The sequence below is a fragment of the Urocampus carinirostris genome, chromosome 1 (genome assembly GCF_059441175.1).
Source record: "Urocampus carinirostris isolate Australia breed hairy pipefish chromosome 1, RoL_Ucar_1.0, whole genome shotgun sequence".
NCBI classification, from domain to species: Eukaryota; Metazoa; Chordata; class Actinopteri; order Syngnathiformes; family Syngnathidae; genus Urocampus; species Urocampus carinirostris.
Window position 1 is genome coordinate 2,592,460 of NC_142349.1, and position 19,578 is coordinate 2,612,037.

Genomic DNA, 19,578 nt, shown 5'->3' on the forward strand with positions numbered 1-19,578 from the left:
TTTTCCTTCTACAGTGAACGTCCAAGCTACTTCATTTTGAACTTTTTTTTTATGATAAACCTCATTCATGTCGAGCAACTCAGTGTCTCACAACAAAATGTTCATTAACAATATATGATGTAAGGAAACACATGTACAATATAACATGTTAAACTACATAAACACGTTTGAAAAAAAATATGGTGTAAGATTCTTTTGTATTTTGTAAGGGAAAATATGACAGTTTGTAAGTGCATGGAGCCGTAGAGGTTGACAGGTATGAGTATGCCTCCAAAAAAAGTTAGTATTAGGTGAAAATCAACACAAAATTGGTAATTTCTTCAGTGTCGGTAATAAGTCGAAACATAATGCAGAAAGTGATAACAACGGCAGTAATTCTGGCAGGAAAAAACGGCAGATAAATTCTTTGGAAGATCGCGGAGGCAAGGAAAACTAGTGTGTTGAAGCCAACGATTCAATGAAAGAAAATAAACAAAAGAATATAGATTAATATAATTTTTTCAGCAATATTATTTTGTATAATGTAAAATATTGTTGTGAACTGAAAAATCTTGAAGTGATAACTGATTTGTATTACCAATAAACTGTGATGTATATATTTGTCGCCGATTTACAATTTCAACCACGATACAATAAATTTTGGGGACCCATAGATCTCTGTTGGGACCCATAGATTTTTGAGCATGCGAATCCCCGGGACCCATCACTTTTCAGAGGTAAACTGAACACTGCTCATGTTGAGGTTTTTGAGGTTTTCCTTGCCCTCATGTAGGTTTTAGATCAGGGGATGGTGTAATAATAGTCTGTGGTTTGCAAAAATCTGTGGTCTGTGCAGACCTTTGAGACTCTTTGTGATTAAGGGCTATACAAATTAAAATGACATGACTTGACTTTTTTTAGAAAACAAACTAAAAATGAGTAAAAATTGTTTTCTAGTAATAAAAAACATGATTTAATACATTCTAACCTTTTTTTCATTATTTGGGGGAGATTATCTAGATATTTAAATTAGATTTTTACTTTATTACATTTATTTCATTATTTTCTGTTGGTTAATAGATATTTGTACCGGTTCTGTCTCATGTTCAGAGAATTACTTTAAAAAAAGTAAATGATACCACCTATCGATACGGATGAATGTTACAGCAGGGCGATCAATGGCAGAAAGTGATGTTTTATTTAAATACTAATGAAATACTAATAAAATAATACAATTGAGCAATTTCCTGAGGCACACTAGACAAGGTCTCGCGGCACACTAGTGTGCCCAGGCACACTGGTTGAAAAACACAGCCCTAGCTGATATTTTTTAATGCCTTTACGAAAGGAGGCCTTGATGTCATCATCTTGGTATCTGATTGGCTAAGCCAACAGCATTATCAACACCCATGCTATGCAGATCAGCTTGTGAAGGCCTCCAGGCAGATTTATGACCCTGGCAACAAGTAATGACTGAAATGTGATTGGTAAATGCCTAAATATGAAAGAACACACCTGCAATGAAAAGAAACTCAAAGACCACTTGGAAGTATCTAAGTATTCATGGACAACATATAATTACATAACATGATTCACATATTTTTAGGCCAGCGGAGAAGACCTTGCAGGCCTTGACAATCTACCAATGTCATATACATATTCATACTTTCCAAGACCTAGATTTGCTGATTACATCCATAAAAATATTTTGTGGGAAAACAAAAACTAATGTATTTAATTGTGAAATCTTACCTGTGCCCTGTTGCAGCAAGGAAGTAAATACAGCAATGGACTCTCGTATCGGGTATTCTCTGCTTACGGTTGACGTGCAGTTCTTCTCGAAGATATTTCTCATACTGCTCATTGATGTACTTCACAATGGGTTCCCAACTTGAGGAGAGACAATAGGGATAGAACATTGCTCCAGCAAAAGACCACACTCTAATGGGAAATATTACAAAACTGCCTTTAAACTGGTTCCCTTCTAATCAATTCTAACCCTCGTGGCATGCGTTTTTTTTTGGTGACACAATGCTTGTCTATGTAAATTTTTCGGACGTGAACTTAAAAGTGTGATAACTCTTTATGAATATGTTTTGACTTCCAACCACTCAAAATGTTCAATGGCATCAGACCTATCAATACACATATAGTTTTTAATTTAATCATTTATTTTGACAATAACAGTTTCCCCCAAAACCCCATGTGTTAATTTTTCCCGCAAACCACTATTATTTGCCTTTAGCACCACCAGCTAGTGTGGTGTGAACAATCAACAACAGAAAATCTATGCATACAATTGACTCTATGGCACTAAAGAGAAAAAAAAAATCTCGGGAGATGCATTAAAATATAGCATGTTTATGATATATCAAAGATATGGAATTATAATGGATGTCTATAGGTCCAAATAATGTACATAACTTATTTTGTGTACAGTATGTAGTTGTCTACCAAATATAATAACATATAAATCACATTTTGAACATCTACATGATCTCAGGTTTAAGCTATCATGTTTTTTTACTTTTGAATGCTTTCTTTTTTATTTAAAATGCAAAGAGCATGCCACGAGAGTTAATAACACAGATTCAAGACAATTCCTTGTAAATGTTTTTAATGTAGGTTGAAAATATGTTATTTTTACTTTTAAGAAGTCATGTCATCCTTAGTTTGGCTCTAGGGCCAGATGCAGACTTTATGATATCAGTTTGGCCGGATCAGTAAAAAAATTTTGATGCCAACCATTTCACTTTTTCAGTACTCTGCTTTACCCATTGAGCCTACATTTGTAGTCTACCCTACAAATTATAATCATGTGTGATAAGGGATTTTTTCTCAGCACAATACATTTATTTAGAAACAACGGAAAAAAATGATTTTCATATTTGGCATTTAATGGGTAGACAATTTGTTTATTTTAACAATTGATTTAATGTAGGTTTACATCTGAACCAACTCACAAAAACATTACAAACATAAACACACTCAAGTGACTTATGAATAAAAAAATATGCTTGCTCCAAAGGTCATAATGCGTTGAAATAAATAAACTGTCGGGTTCTGGACAGTTGCCATGGCGCCCAGCTGGCACCGCCCCTTGACACCGGCTGACTTGCATTTTCTGATTACTCCTGTGGGTACTTGAACGTGCTCTTTTGAACTGCGCTTTGCCAGATCGTTGTTGAAAACTTGTTTATGCTTGGTTATACTTGTTGTGCTTGTTGGACTTTGTTGCACTTCGGTGTAACATTCAGAGAGATTCCTGCAAGTTCTGTTAAATTCTGGAAACGCCAAGTTTGTAGTTTTGCCTGTGTTTGACCTGTTTTGTTTTTTGGTCTGGTCTGTTTGTGTTTTGGACAACTTTTCTTTCTCAATTAAAGTGTGAGGACGTCTATGCAAATGAGTTCCTACTTCCTGCTTCCCGATCCGTTTTCATGACAGAACAATCTGGCCAAACGATGAGGACTCAGTGAACGATCCCAACACAATTTGGGGAAAGCTGGAGACTCCCTACGCTCTCCAGCAGTTGGACCGGACGGAGGACGCCTTTTGGCCATCGCCTAGTGAGGTCGCCGCCCTTCAGCTGCAGGACGAGCATGCTCAACGGTGCTTCCAACGCCAGATTGAGCAATTAACTCAGCGGACTGAGCTCATGTCGCGTCAGATAGATGAGCTCCTATCAGCAACGACCCTGCGCTTCTTCTCCGGCCGCGTTGTCACCTTTCCTGCCGACTTGAATCACGGCCCCGCCCGTCAAGGCAATTGCTGTGCCTCGAATGGGGTTTCCGGAAAGACTTGGCGCCGTGCTGTCCGAGGGCCCCGTCGACCTTAACGACAGCCTGTCTCGACGTCCGTCCGTCCGCCTGCCTTCCCACCGGTCTCGAGTTCCGTCCTTCCGCCTGTCTCGATGTCCGCCCGTCCGCCTGCCTTACCACCAGTCTCGAGATCCGCCCATACTCCTGCCTCGACGTCCACCCGTCCGTCTGCCTTCCCACCAGTCTTGAGGTCCGTCCTTCCGCCTGTCTCGACGTCCGCCCGTCCCGATGTCCGCCTGCCATGTCTGTTTGTCGACCTGTCTGCCTGCCTGATTCGCCCGTCCGCACATCTGATTCTTCTGCTCGACACTCCGATTCGTTTGTCTGCCATTCCAACTCTTCGACTCGCCCGTTCGACTCTCCTGCAATGCCCAACCCGTCTGAGTCAGACTCGTCTGCTCTCCGCTCCCATTCATCCGCCTGCCGCCCCTGCCTCTCCCCGTTCCTGCGTTTTCGGGGGAGGGAGTGGGGTTGCCCTCTTCAGGAGCGTCAACCCATTCTGGGGGGTGAGGTATTTGTTTTTTTGGGGACCTCAGGGGCTGTCCCTTGAAGGGGGGGTTCTGTCAGCTTCTGGACCGTTGCCATGGCGCCCAGCTGTGTTTGACCCGTTTTGTTTTTTGGTCTGGTACGTTTGTGTTTTGGACAACTTTTCTTTCTCAATTAAAGTGTGGGGACGTCTATGCAAATGAGTTCCTACTTCCTGCTTCCCGATCCGTTTTCATGACATAAAAACAATTTTGAGCAGAGAACATCAATAATGAAGCTGAGAAAATACAGCAAAATATAGTCTTTTACATAAAACGTTAGCACGTTTACACGTCTATGGCCCTATGTCTATGTGTTTTTAAAAAAAAAATCATAACTTTTGATAGAAATAAGCTAGACTGCTAAAGACTTGTTTGATTTTTGACCTATGTACTCGAGATTTTATGGCAGGCAATGGGCAGAATCCAACTGTGTTTGACCTTAAAGAAAACTAATGTTTGACCCAAGATGTCACTGTATTGTGTACTGCAACTGAAATCAAGTGCTACAAAACAAACAAGGGAAATTACAACAACAGAGACTCATAGTGAACGAAACGCAACATTATTCTTCTCAGTGTTTTCTCAGCCTTTTACAAGTATTTTTTGTTGTTGTTGAGGTACTCCTACCAGCAAGGTGGCGGACATTTGCGTCAGCTCTCTCTCGGTAAGCCTCATCTTATGTTAAATAAATACACATTTTTCATTCTATTAGTGTTTAAAAATGCTGTATGCATGTACAATTGCTATTATTCATCACAATTCATCACATCCACTACACAGCATCATCTCCAAACTGAAGAGCAGCTTCAGCGACAGACTGCTGTCACACTCTTGTTCCACGGACAGACTAGGAGGATAATTTCTTCCTCATGCCATGAGGCTCTTTAACTCCACCCGGGGGAGTAAAAGCCCACATTAAACCACACCCCCACATTGCATATTACCCTATTTTTATTACAGTGTGTATTTTATGTAGCACTATTTAAATACTCTATATCAACACGTTACATTGGGTATTAATGTATTATATTCCTTTTACTTATTATTGTTTTATTTTCAACACAAGGATACTGCTGGAAGTGTGAATTTCCCTACGGGGATGAATAAAGTATCTATCTATCTATCTATCTATCTATCTATCTATCTATCTATCTACCTACCTACCTACCTACCTACCTACCTACCTACCTACCTACCTACCTACCTACCTACCTACCTACCTACCTACCTACCTACCTACCTACCTACCTACCTACCTACCTACCTACCTGTCTGTCTGTCTGTCTGTCTGTCTGTCTGTCTGTCTGTCTGTCTGTCTATCTATCTATCTATCTATCTATCTATCTATCTATCTATCTATCTATCTATCTATCTATCTATCTATCTATCTATCTATCTATCTATCTATCTATCTATCTATCTATCTATCTATCTATCTATCTATCTATCTATCTATCTATTTATTTATTCCAATCAATATTGTTACTTTTGTAAATATAGGTTTTTTAACCCCTTGGTGGCACTAAATAATACACAATGTCCCTTTAAAATGACCCACCACAGAAGTGTACCATGAAGTTTATCATTCAATATATTCCAGTAAATTCCATCAGACCAATAAAATATCTCAAATGTACTTTTAAAATGGTTGTACCAGATTACACAAAACAAAATTTGTTCTGAGTACAATCTACAGTAGTGGGTCACATAGTGCCTCCAGTATAGCCCTGGGTAATATACTAATAATACATTTAGTACTACTACCATATTTACACACATTTTTTGTTGTAAAAATGGGTATCAAATTGTTAACTTTTCCCACCAACCATTATCAAAGGATTTATTCTGGTTAAAAAATGTTGATGATGTGTGTACTTCGTGGCCCTAAACATTTTTTCACTTACCAGTTCTCATTGTTGATCTGGTCTCCAAATCCTGGGGTGTCAATCACTGTCAGCTTCATTTTTACCCCCTTCTCTTCAATCACTATAATACAAAATAAGGGGACATATGAGTGGAATGCACAAACAAGTCAGAAGCTCATATTTTTAGCCATAAGTTCAATGTTATCTTCATCAAATGATACTTTTCTGGTAGATGAATTGATTAGTTAAACAAAAACAAAAAACTATGTACAGACCTTTTGTTTATGAGTCAGTGTCATACGGTTCACAGTTCACAGAGATTAGAGATGGCTCTAGGGTATAACATGTAATTACGACATTGAAGGAAAATGAAGAGAAGACTTGCACGATAAAAATACAAAAAAATCAAAATAATTACAACGCTGTGCTAGGAAAAACTGGCCTAAGTTATTATAATAATGTTATAAAAAAGAACAGTTTATTGTATATATATATATATATATATATATATATATATATATATATATATATATATATATATATATATACACAGCCTCTGGCGTTGTAATTACAAATTTCATAAAGTGAATACGTCACACAGTGAATTAAAATGCAATGAAGAATTAGCTTTTGTCTGGAGATAAGGTTTGGCGTATTCGTCTGATTGCGTCTTGAAATATATGGTGTGGCTCTCACTGAGAAAAGTTCTGAATATTTTGCTGTCATGGCTCTTTGAGTCAAAAAGGTTCATGACCCCTTCCTCAGCCGATATGTTTATACATTTGCTGAGCATTTATTTCAGCAAATTTTTTTAGAAAAAACGTTACACACATCTACTGTATTCCTAATTAATGTTAACAGCAGAAAAGAAAAAAGAGGTTGTCGTGAGGATTCTTTGTACGCTTGAGTTCCATGACCATATGAAGTCTTTACTGCGTCGTCGACCTCTACAGCCTTCTGTTTTGGTTTACATTTCTGCACGCCTGAATCTTTCTTGACAAGTTTGCTTCTGTTCAACATTATTCAGTATGTGTACTGCAGAGGTGACATCCAGTACTGGCCGGAAGCGACATGTGATAGGAGAAAAAAAGGTGGTGTCCCAAAGACTGAAAAAAACACAGCACCTAAAGATAATCCCAAATTCTTAAACATGCATTGTTGAGGAAATAGTACATGTTTTTGACACAAAAACTTCTGAGATAATGCATTTTTAAATATAGCACTTGTCTTTGTCCTCCTGAGCTGTAACGTCACTGGACGAACACCAGAACCTAATAAAGCCAGTCGCTATACTTTTTTCATGTGTTAACTAGTTGAAGAGATTACGAGTGTCTGTGTGCAAAGTTTTGATAGTTTTTGTGCAGAATGCCAAAGTGTTGTGTCACAAATGGAAGCAGTAATGGTACAACAAAGTACGTGCAGCCAAAAAGAGGTGAACTGGCAAAACAACACAAGGAGATCCGCTATATATCTGGGACGATCAACGAAATGCAGCCGCAGTCTCGGCGGTAAAACACAAGGCTGGCCAACTCAAAGAGACTCAGTGAGCAGCCAGGTAAACCGCAAACCAACAACAAGCTGGCCAGGAGTAAACAAACCAAGAAACTAGCGGGTCAAGAACATATTTTGGGGAGAAACACTACATATTCTGTGTCTAATTGAAAAAAAGGTCTTCTCCCTTTAAAGGGTTACAATTTTTTTCCAATTAGGCACAGAACATGGAGTGTTCCTACCCACAATCATGCAGATATGTTCCAAAATATTCCACGCGCGATGAATCTCGAAAAATCTGGTCTCAAAGATTTAGGTCAAACCTTGTAGAGCTGCGACATTACCGGATGCAAACAAATACTCATACCAAATGGTGGATCCCATTAAAAAACAGACGGCAATTGAAGTAATCTGCAAACGCATAGCGCTCATATCTGCTTGGAGTAATTCTGACTGTTTTGTCTGAGTTGTGTGCTTTGATCATCAAAAACTGCATGGGGTAAGTCAAGCTGCCGTTGTGCACAGCATGCGTTCGTATTTTGCCTCCACCTCCTTTTAGGTATGTGATTGTGACTTTTCCTTTTGTGTTTTTTACCACATGTCTTGCAATTAATATAACTGTCCAGATAGCTAACCATTAGCATGTGGGCTTCCAAAGGCTTCAAGTTTTGTTTGATCCAGATTAGCCCCGTTGGCAGTAGGCTAGCTGGCTAGCCTGCCATTCATTGTTTTGTCCCCAGTTTCCCTTGTGTTTGTTGCCGTGGTCGTTTATTGTTGGTGGCTCCAAGGTATTCTTGCTGCCTACTGCTTTTGTTCGGCCAGACTCCCGTTATTTGGCCGATCACAAAACGGGCACCCCCCTTTGTTACCCCTTTTTAGCAGCCGGCGAACCTGCCGTTATCTGTGTGTGTTATTTTTGCCAGTTCACCCCATTTTTGGGTGCTCGCCATTTGTTGTACCATTGCTGCACCCAGTTGCGACACAATGCCTAGGCATTCTCCACAAAAACTACCAAAACTTTGCTCAAAACACTCAAAATGTTTTGACTGAGTAACATGTAAACTACTAGGGCGACTGCCTTGCTAGGGTGCTGGTTTGCTTCACATAACGTCACAGCTCAGAAAGTTAAAGATGAGACAGACTCTCTCCAAATGCAATCTCGAAAAAGTGGAATATACCAATGACATATACATACTGGACTGTCTCAGAAAATTAGAATATTGTGATAAAGTTCTTTATTTTCTGTAATGCAATTAAAAAAACAAAAATGTCATACATTCTGGATTCATTACACATCAACTGAACTATTTCAAGCCTTTTATTATTTTAATATTGCTGAATTTGGCTTACAGCTTAAGAAAACTCAAAAATCCTATCTCAAAATATTAGAATATCATGAAAAAGTATACAAGTAGGCTATTCAACTAATCACCTGAATCATCTAATTAACTCGAAACACCTTGCGAGGGTTTCCTGAGCCTTAAAAACACTCAGCTTGGTTCAGTAAACTAAATAACTGCTGATCTGACTGCTGTCCAGAGGACCATCATTGATACCCTCCATCAGGAGGGTAAGACACAAAAAGAAATTTCTCAAAGAGCAGGCTGTTCACAGAGTACAGTTTCAAAGCATATCCACAAAAAGTCTGTTGGAAGGGAAAAATGTGGCCGGAAACGCTGCACAACCAAGAGAGATGACCGCAGCTTTAACAAAATTGTGAAGAATTTGAGGGAGCTTCAAAGACAGTGGGCTGAAGCTGGAGTCCAGGTATCAAAAGCCACAGTTCACAGACGTGTCCGGGAAATGGGCTACAATAGCAGTATTCCCATGGTCAAGCCACTTCTGAACTCAAGACAACGGAAGAAGCGTCTGACTTGGGCTATGGAGAAGAAGCACTGGACAGTTGCAGAGTGGTCCAAAGTCTTCTTTTCAGACGAAAGCAAGTTTTGCATTTCACTTGGAAGTCAAGGCGCCAGAGTCTGGAGAAAGGCTGGAGAAGAGCAAAATCCAAGTTGCTTGAAATCCAGTGTGAAGTTCCCACAGTCAGCAATGGTTTGGGGAGCCATGTCAGCTGCTGGTGTTGGTCCACTGTGTTTCATCAAGTCCAGAGTAAATGCAACTGTGTACCAAGAGATTTTAGAGCACTACATGCTTCCATCTGCTGAAAAGCTCTATGGAGATGAGGATTTCATTTTCCAGCATGATCTGGCACCTGCCCACAGTGCCAAAACCACCAGTAACTGGTGCACTGACCATGGCATCACTGTCCTTGATTGGCCTGCTAATTCCCCTGACCTGAAACCCATCGAAAATTTGTGGGGTATAGTTAAGAAGAAGATGAAAGACACCAGACCTACAAATGCAAATGAGCTGAAGGCCGCTATCGAAGAATCCTGGGCATCAATAACACCTCAGCAATGCCACAGGCTGATTGCCTCCATGCCACGCCGGATTGATGCAGTAATCTGTGCAAAAGGATTCCCAACCAAGTACTGAGTGCATCAATGGACATTTTCAAATGTTTGATTTAGTTTTGCTGTTATAAAATTATTTTTTTACTTGGTCTGAGGAAGTATTCTAATATTTTGAGATAGGATTTTTGAGTTTTTTTCAGCTGTAAGCCAAAATCAGCAATATTCAAATAATAAAAGGCTTGAAATAGTTCAGTTGATGTGTAATGAATCCAGAATGTATGACATTTTTGTTTTTTTAATTGCATTACAGAAAATAAAGAACTTTATCACAATATTCTAATTTTCTGAGACAGTCCAGTATATAGATATTATGCAAAAAAAACATGTACTATTTCCTCACATTTTGTATGTTTTAGGATTTGGGTATCCCTTTGGGCACGTGCGTGTGTTAGTGTGTGTTTGCATGCATGGACTCACTATGGCTTACTGACTGCAGCTTGACTGTTTGGGATATTTTCTCCTCAAAGTTTGGCGTGCAGGACTTCCTGCTGACTTTAGACTTGAAGAGAGTGTTGACCATTGTAGATTTGCCTAAACCACTCTGACCTGCAGAAACAAATCAGGTTACAGGTGCCAGTGGGTTTTATATCTGATTAACTTATCAAAGGAACAATGTTTGACCACCAGATTTTGCTGCATTGTGTAGTGAAATGAGAAACAAGTGCTAAATAGCACAGTGGGAAATACAAGCTACGGAGGCTCAAAGTGACCAAAGCGGACACTTTTGTCTTCTCATCTTTTTTTTTTTTTTGCCACGCCAGTCGCAAGGTTTTTGGTTTTTAGGTACTTGTAGCAACAAAATGGCGGACAAATATGTCAGGTCCCTCTACGTCAGTCGAGTCAAGTCACATTTATTTGTCTCCAAGGACTTCACAGGCCAAAATGACACCAGCCCCTGATCTGAAACCAACACGCGGGCAAGGAAAAACTCAAAATCCTCAGCATGAGGAAGATTAGAAGTGTTTCTCAAATATTTTGTGTCGTGTGATCCTCTCAGAAGATGAAATCCTTTTGTAGATGTATAGTGTATCCAAAATTCAAAAAACAAAACAAAAATCCTTAAACATTAAACGTTTAATGCATACTGAAAAATAAAATAAAATGAAATCAATAAACACTAATGCATTAAAACATAAATAACATTGTTAATTCAATAACTCAAAATTTATAGAACTGCAAAAAAAAATTTATAAAATAATTAATGCTGATTTTTTGGGGGAGCGGGGGGCAATAAGAATGAATCGAACGAACGAATCAGCACGTTTTACAATACTCATACTACACACTCCCTAGTGTAGTGAAGGTGCAATTGCACTTGATTAAAAAAGAAAAGAAAAAGTTCCCCGATGTCAAATACCCCGGCGCCCCAATTGACTGAGCCCCGTCCCTCTAAATGAGCCTCATCTTATGTAAAATAAATACAAAATTCTTGACCTTCTAGTATTAAAAAAAACTCGTTTATAATAATAATAATTTCCTTGTATTGTCATTCTGTGTAACAATGTACAAAGAACGAAATGTCGATTGCACCTGACCCGTTGTAGCGAGCCGATGCAGCCGCAGCCAACAGAGGGCGCCGCCGACCACTTTTTAAGTCTTAGGAATGACTCGGCCGGGGCGCGAATCACCGACCTCCCAGTCTCAAAGCGGGCGCCTTACCATCTAGGCTACTGAGCTGGTATGGGGTTTTTGGGGTTTTTAAGGGTTATTGATCTATCTTCGTTATTCATTATCCATTATCCGTTATCGGTCAGTTCATAATACGCTACAAAGCCTAGGAGCCGGGACACTTACTCTCAGCCAAAAGGCCAAGCTAAGGTCCTAGCCCTAAAGCCTTGCTGCGATCATTGCGAATGCACCGTTCCCGGAGGTACTGCTATACCGGGCCGATGCGTGGAGTGGACAAAGCAAGCTCATATTCCATCTCCGAAATGCAAAAATCAAAGATAGTGACTTCATAGAAAGTACACAAGGCCAAGCTAAGGATCTAGCATCAAAGCCTTGCAAAAGGCCAAGTTAAGGTCCTGGCATTAAAGCCTTGTTTGCCGATGTCAGGTAATTTTTCAGGTGGTGCTAAATAATACACACTGTCTCTTTAAACCAGGGGTCTCCAACCTTTTCCAAGCCGAGAGATAGTAAGAGATTAGCGCAAAGGACACCCACTTTAAGACACATTTCTAAAATAACAAAGTAATTAAATTGCTTTCTAAATAGAAAAAAGGAAGCTTGATAGTTAGGAAGATAAAAGGTAAAATGTTAACTAGATATCATGCTAAAAATGTAAAAGGCTAGCTAGATAGCTTGCTGAACAACTTAAAAGGTAGGGAAATAACTAGCTACAAAGCTAAAAATGAAGCCAGGTAGCTAGCACATTTTTGCACATAAATTGGAATTTAGTTTGTTGTTGGTTGGTTGGATCCCTTAACTACTAGGGTTGTAGGGGCACAAATTCATGTGGTGTGTCTTGGTGAAGTACAGCCTGGTGGCACCCATCCCTCTCCAGGCCAACACAGGTTTCCACCCGGTCTTGTACTGAGATGCTTCTGTGTGATAGGCTAATGTGCTAACCACTGCACTACGGAAACATCTGTTGTTTTTCCTTTAAATAAATCACTAAAAAGATGAATGAATAAATCTGTTCAATACAAAAATACATTATCATTTTTCTCACTTAACTAGTGGCTTAAAAATAATTATCAATACTTGAATACATTTTTTTTGTCTGTGAGGCCCATGAACTAGAATGTATTTATTTAATTTTCTCATGTTATCATGATATTACTATGTAGTCAACCCCCTAAAAATCACTTTACTAGAAAATCTCAATGACCCAGCACTGCTATTTTCAGAAAATTTACGCAGACACCTTAACTGTCCTTAGAGGCACCCTGGGCACCACACTGAACCCTGGTTTAAACAAACAAAAACACACAGGCAAACAATGTTTGATAAATATCATTATGGTAAATGTACTGGCACATCGCTTTTTGTATTTGATGCATAAAAATCCTCAAAGCGATTCAAATACTTACCAACCACCATAATATTGAATTCAAAGCCAGCTTTCACGGTCTTATGTCTCATCTGGTCCAGCACTGCCTCAATGCCCACATAGCCAAAAAGGTCACTGCCTCGGATAAAACTTATCTCCAGGTCTGGCCCAGATTGGCGTAATTCGACTTTTATCTCTGACTCCTTCTTCATTTCCCCCTCCTCCATTCCTTTCTCCCTTTCCTTCTCTACTACTTCATGGACCTCAACATCATTGGTTTTTGCTCCCTTGCCAGAATTCTCTGTGCTCGCTTCGTTAGTTTCTTCTGCAACTTGCTCTTCTACCATGATGCCGTTCTCCTTCTTCTCGCTCTCCTCCATCAGGGAAACTACTTCCACTTTCAGATCACCAGCACTTTCTGCAGAGCAAGACACACAGATAGATTAGACATGTAGGAATTTTTAGTCATTAGTATACGCACGGTTAGCGCCTGTGCGGCACAGTTCTGAGGTCATGAGATTGAACCTTCCTGTGTTGAGTTTGCATGTTCTCCCCGTGCTTTTGTGGGTTTCACCCGGGCACTCTGGTTTCCTCCCACATTCCAAAAACATGCATTTCAAGTGAATTGGCTGGTCCAAATTGTCCCTAGGTGTGAATGAGCGAGCCAATTGTCTGTCCCTGTGTGCCCAGCGATTGGCTGGCAACCAGTTCAGGGTGTCCCCTGCCCAACTGAGATGGGCTCCAGCACCCCCGTGACACTACTGAGGATAAGCGGTGCAGATAAATCGTGGATGGATGGATGGATAGTATGCGCACGGTTCTTAGACCTTTTTCATGGCCAAATTCAAACACTTTTTAAGGACTTACAAAGCCAATTTTCCAATTGATCCAGTTTTAACCAGTTACAGCAGGGGTCTCCAACCTGGTGCACGCAGGCACCTGGGTGCCCCCTGAGGACAGCTGAGGTGCCCGCGGTGTCACAATCACCCGGATCGGGAACAACTGTGTTCAGGATTTGGCGCCAACAGCCAGGACAGCTATTTGGCGCACCCTGTATATTTAAATCCCCAGCTTCCGGTAACACTTTGTTCGATTGTAGTATGCGATCTGTTGCCATCTGCTCAGAAAGCCCGTACCTCCGACTCTTTGCCTGCCTCCTGTTTTTCTACCTGATCTCCGTTGCCGACCCGTTTCCGAATCTGCCTACGACCTGCCCTGCCCGCCTGACTCCTGATCTCTCTTCCGAACACAACGACGCCCTTCTTCTCCAGCCCCAACCAACAACACGACGACTACGCCTGTCCGCGACCATTCCCGCCAAGCCTTCACCCGCCCGTCAAGTATCGACAATCCGTCAAACAACGGATCGAAGATTCACGTCTTGTCATTCCTTCCTTCCAATAAAAACCAAGAAACGAGTGCAAGTGATCTCAATTTTCCTTACATCCTGCCTGACACGCGGACCTGTTCTGAAAATACCCCGCCAGTGCTGGGTCATCGTGATTTTCTAGTAAAATGATTTTTTTTTTGTGGTTCTTTCTTTCCTTTATCCTTGGCACCCAAAAAAATTGTAGTAGTACTTTATTTACTATAATATATATATGTATATATATATATATATATATATATATATATATATATATATATATATATATGTATATTGGGCGGCACGGCAGTTCAGTGTTTAGTGCGACAGCGGGACAATTCCCAAAAACACGCATGTCGGGTTAATTGGGCGGTCCAAATTGTCCCTAGATGTGAATGGGCATGTGAATGGCTGTATGTCTCTGTGTACCCTGTTACTGGCTGGCAACCAGTTCAGGGTGTCCCCTGCCCACTGCCTGAAATCAGATGAGATGGGTTCCAGCGCCCCCGGGACCCTACTGAGGATAAGCGGTGCAGATAATTGATGATTGGATGGATTGTCATTGTATTTTGAAAACCTGGTCCTCAAATCTCCTAAAGCACTGAACCTAAAATCGCCCCTCGCATAAAGTATGGATTGCTGAAATGGAGCAACAAGCAGCCCCTACAATGGGCTAGAAACGTCAAGACCATGTATTCGGTCCAAGTGAAATTGAGAGAGAGCATACACGCCACTGTTCCCATGACAGTGAACCTAAATTTGGCACGGACACACACAAACACTTGCAGGGTTACCTGAGCACTGAAGTAGCACAAGTGTTTGTGTACAGTCTGTGTCTATCGTCTACTCTGCTCTAAGAGGATTGACACTTGAGCGATTACAAAAGCATGACTGAAGAATATTGCTGAGAATGACTTCAGGAAGGACAATTGTACACACACCTTTTCCGAGATCATGTCTTAAAAATCAATAATGAACATGTTATAAAATCAATCAACAGGGGTGTCAAAAAACGTATGTAATCCAGCCCACCAGACAATGATGAGAGAAGCATGAGAGAAAAACAGTTCTAAATATGTCGAAATCATGTCGCTAAAGCTAAGAACCACTTCCAAAGCAAACCACCAACTGTAGCTGTATTTGCTGACTACCATTTATCAACCAGAGATTGTTGAGGAAAAACCATCCCAATGTTATTTTACTTGATTGTGAGGTCCCAGATGCGCTTCTTAAAGTAATACGATTGCACACACGTGTAGTGTGTTGATTTTTTTAACAGCAGCTTTCGCAACTAAACTACACTATTTTATCCTAAAGGGTTGGAAATTGTCTGTTGGAAACAGCATTAAAGGTACAAGGTTAAAAAAATATGAAACTTAACATTTTCAACTAAATATTTTCATTTAAAAAATACTTTTAAATCCTCAAATAAATAATTTCAATTATTAGCACTTGAATTAGTGCTTGTGTTCCATTTCTGTGTTCCATTTTGTCACTTTTCAGTTTGTATGAGTTTCCCTGACTTAGGTAAACTGTAGTGGAATTGAAATAAATGTTTTTTTTTGTTTTGTTTTGTTTTTCAAATGCAAAGTTGATAAAGTAAAAAAATCTGTCTTAGTAAAGGAAAACATATTGAAGTGGGGGGGACCTCGATAATACTAATTATATAATTGAATCCTACACCCCTGAAACAAAATCATGATTTAATTGTGAGCCTTTGCCAGATCCTTAGCCCTACAGCTAAGGAACATTTTTTATGCCATTCATTTTCTAGTTCGGTTTGTTACATTATTTTGGTGTTTAACTTCATTCTTTTAACACGAATATGGTCTTCAAAGCTACATTTTAACTGGAGTGCCAGCAAACAAGTTGGGTTGTACAAGTCTTTAGTCTGATTAATGATGAATACCCATTTTGAAATGGGGTTATTTTCGGCTCAGTTTGGTACACCATCATTTTCGGGCATTTGAGAAGTGATGCGTTGAGTTTTAATAACCAGCGTAGTAAGATTCAATGACGATTCAATTACAGGAGCTTAGAGCAATGGTATTTCATTTGGTTTCCGCTTCCAGCTAAATGCAAAACTTTATTGTTAAAGTCAGAAAAAACAACATATGTGTTTTTCTTTATCACAAATAGATTGTGTGTTTCAAAAGTATACTTTTTTGAAATAGTTTCTATCACACTTGCTCCAGATTAGTTATTTCTCCTGTTATATCAATAACTAGGTTCAATTGATTAGGATGGCTGCGAAAAACCTTGGGGTGTTGCAATTAATGTACAACCTACACTGCCCGTGATAACCAAAACGACACGCATACAAAAATGGAGGCTACCCTGGAGTGTTAAGCTGCATCATTTAATCTGCTAAAAATATCCAAGTGTAAACCATCAGGACATAGCTAATCTCCTGTACAGTCGAGACAGCAAAAAAGTGAAACAAAATCAAGTCTAGGTTTGTTTTAAAGCAGGAGTGTCCCAACTTTTCAGAAAGAGGGCCAGATTTGGTAAACTGAAAATGTGTGAGGGCCAACTATTCAGCCTGGCATTTTTTGAACAGTCTTTAATAAATTGTCATGATTACTCATTGCCCTCACCTGTGCCCGCTCATTTTGCGCCAGCTGCTGCTCGTTGCCTGATTGGTTACCTTCCTATTTAAACTTGGTACTCCATTCATTTCCTGTCAGTCCGTTGGCGAACCTCCGCACTATTTGACTCTGGCTCCCGTCTGTCCCGTCCTCACATGTATCTTGCTCGTTTGTCCCTGACTGCGCCCATCTCCCGCTCCGGCTACTTTACCCGTTTTTGCCCACCAGCCACGCGCCGATCTCCCGCTCCGGATACCTGACCCGTTTTTGCACATCGACCACGCTGCGATCGCCCGTTCCGACAACTCCACTCGTTTCCGCATTCCGATCCTGTGAGCTCACTGCACCTCCTGCCAAGCAAGCACCAGATCGCTGTTGTTTGTTTCCCCGCACCCGACTTCCTCGATTCTCCAATAAAGCTTTGTGTAAGACGTTACGCGTTTGGGTCTACCATCTGTTCTGGCTCTGACATAAATTCACCCTCCATGAAAGGTTTGCAGTGCTTGACCGTCGTAGCAACCTCATAGCTTGCCTTTCTAGCATTTTCTAGCAGGGTCTTGTGAACAAGTGCTGTCGTGCAATTGAAACAGCTTCCAGTGACTTCTCCTTTACACAGCATTCGTTTCCAGTTATTTTTTTGTAGACAGCATGTTTCGTCTGGCTGTGCCTCTTGAGATTATATTCTTTGAAAACTGTCTCTCTCTCTCTCTCTCTCTCTCTCTCTCTCGATGCAAATTAGGCAAACACATTTGTTTCGGATTTCAGTGAAAAAAATACTACAATTACCACTTCTCCTGGAAGCGGCTGCTCTCACAGTCACCGTTCATTTTTTTATTTACAGCCACTGTATCGGAAATGGGGTGGGCTGAAAAGTTCTTGCATCGTTCATGCACAAGTTCAGTGTTCTTGTAATAAAATGTTATGTTAGCAAGCAAGGTGCCCATGTATGTATGGAAAACGTTGTTTGGATATTGGAAGTTTCATAAATGCAAAAAAAGCACCAAAGTGAAAGGGAAGGGGTATTACCAATTGTGTGGCTCCTTCTCAATGTTTCTTATTTTCCTCATGTGGAGGTTTTGAATTTTTCCTTGCCCGCACGTTGGTTTTAGATCAGGGGATGATGTAATTGTGGCCTTTTGTGATTACAAAATATATGTGACTTGACTTGAAAGTACTGTCTAAATGCTTCCTTTCACAAAAAGCCATTTTTTAAATCAGAAGCTTTCTTGGAAACGAGTATTTTCAAGAAACTTAGCAATCTTTATTGTTTACTAAACAATAGTAAAAGCTAGAAATGTATATTTTTCTTCTAATGAAAGATGAGGATTCAAGCTTTGTTTTGGCTGCATTATCAAAATGGCAAAAACTGACTGTCACAGGCTCTTCTCATTTGAGAGAAACATTTGGCATTAAATGCAAATTAGGTCCTAAAGGAGCAACAGACATACCTTATCACAGTCTGCTAAGACATTTTGGTAGTCTCAAATGTCCTTGCTGAACAAATAACCTTTAGAATGAAGGCAAATTGCGTGACGACTAATTAAGAAGCAGCAATTAATACACATCAGTTCAGCACATCAAATCATTTCTTAACGCCCAGACTCTGCCTTGAATAATGTGTCGCAACATGGCTCTTTACAAACTGCATTTGTTGAGGGGTGCAGCTTACGGTGACCTGCTGCAGACAATAATATTTTGAATGCACATTTTTGCAGCAACAACGCAATTAAAACGTTCGGCCTCAATTTTCGATCTGAAATATAAAAAATTGACTGAATAACAATAATTAAATATGCAGGGTTCATACACCTTTTTCATGGCCAAGTTCAGGCACTTTTCAAGGACTTTCAAAGTCCCTGTTTTCAATTTCCCTGGTACCATTAAAAGAAGAAATCAGGTGTGAATAATGTATTTTGCCAATATACAAATATATCCACGATCTACACATACGAATTTTTATCTTGTGTGTGCATTTTTTAAGAGATATAATTTAGGTGACGCATGTAACTGTCCCACAAGAGGCAATGATGCTTTATCGGACAATGCAATACAAACTAATGTCAAGTCATTTTTATTTGTATAGCCCTTAATCACAAGGAGTCTCAAAGGGCTGCACAGACCACAGATTATTGCAAACCACAGACTATTATTACACCATCCCTTGATCTAAAACCTACATGAGGGCAAGGAAGAACTCAAAAACCTCATCATGAGGAAAATGAATAAACCTTGAGAAGGGACCGCACATGAGGTAATCCCCCTTCCAGGATGACCAGGCTGCAATGAATGTTGCAATAACAAATAATACACAGATATTGTCAGCTGCCATTAATCAAGAGGAAAGAAGAAATGCAATGGCCAAGCCAAGCCACCAGAGAGCAGTGTTGGCCTAATTTTCAAGCTTGTTGAGAAACATGGCACCAAATTTAAGTATTTACAAGCACTTCACCCAGAATTCAAGCATTTATAAATCCTTGA

The 19,578-nt window shown here is 40.0% G+C and overlaps 1 protein-coding gene and 1 pseudogene across 3 annotated transcripts in view; both read right to left on the minus strand.

Moving 5' to 3' along the window:
• septin12 (septin 12) overlaps window positions 1-19,578 on the minus strand; it is a 110,241-nt gene that overhangs the window by 11,430 nt on the left and 79,233 nt on the right. For all 3 annotated transcript variants that reach the window (XM_088337507.1, XM_088337588.1, XM_088337665.1), the window contains 4 exons: window positions 13,187-13,564; window positions 10,572-10,700; window positions 6,229-6,310; window positions 1,732-1,869 (listed from right to left, as the gene is read on the minus strand). In XM_088337507.1, the coding sequence (XP_088193633.1) occupies window positions 1,732-1,869; window positions 6,229-6,310; window positions 10,572-10,700; window positions 13,187-13,564 (727 nt within the window). The remainder of the gene's footprint in view (window positions 1-1,731; window positions 1,870-6,228; window positions 6,311-10,571; window positions 10,701-13,186; window positions 13,565-19,578) is intronic.
• Window positions 12,003-12,174, minus strand: LOC148373239 (U2 spliceosomal RNA; annotated as a pseudogene).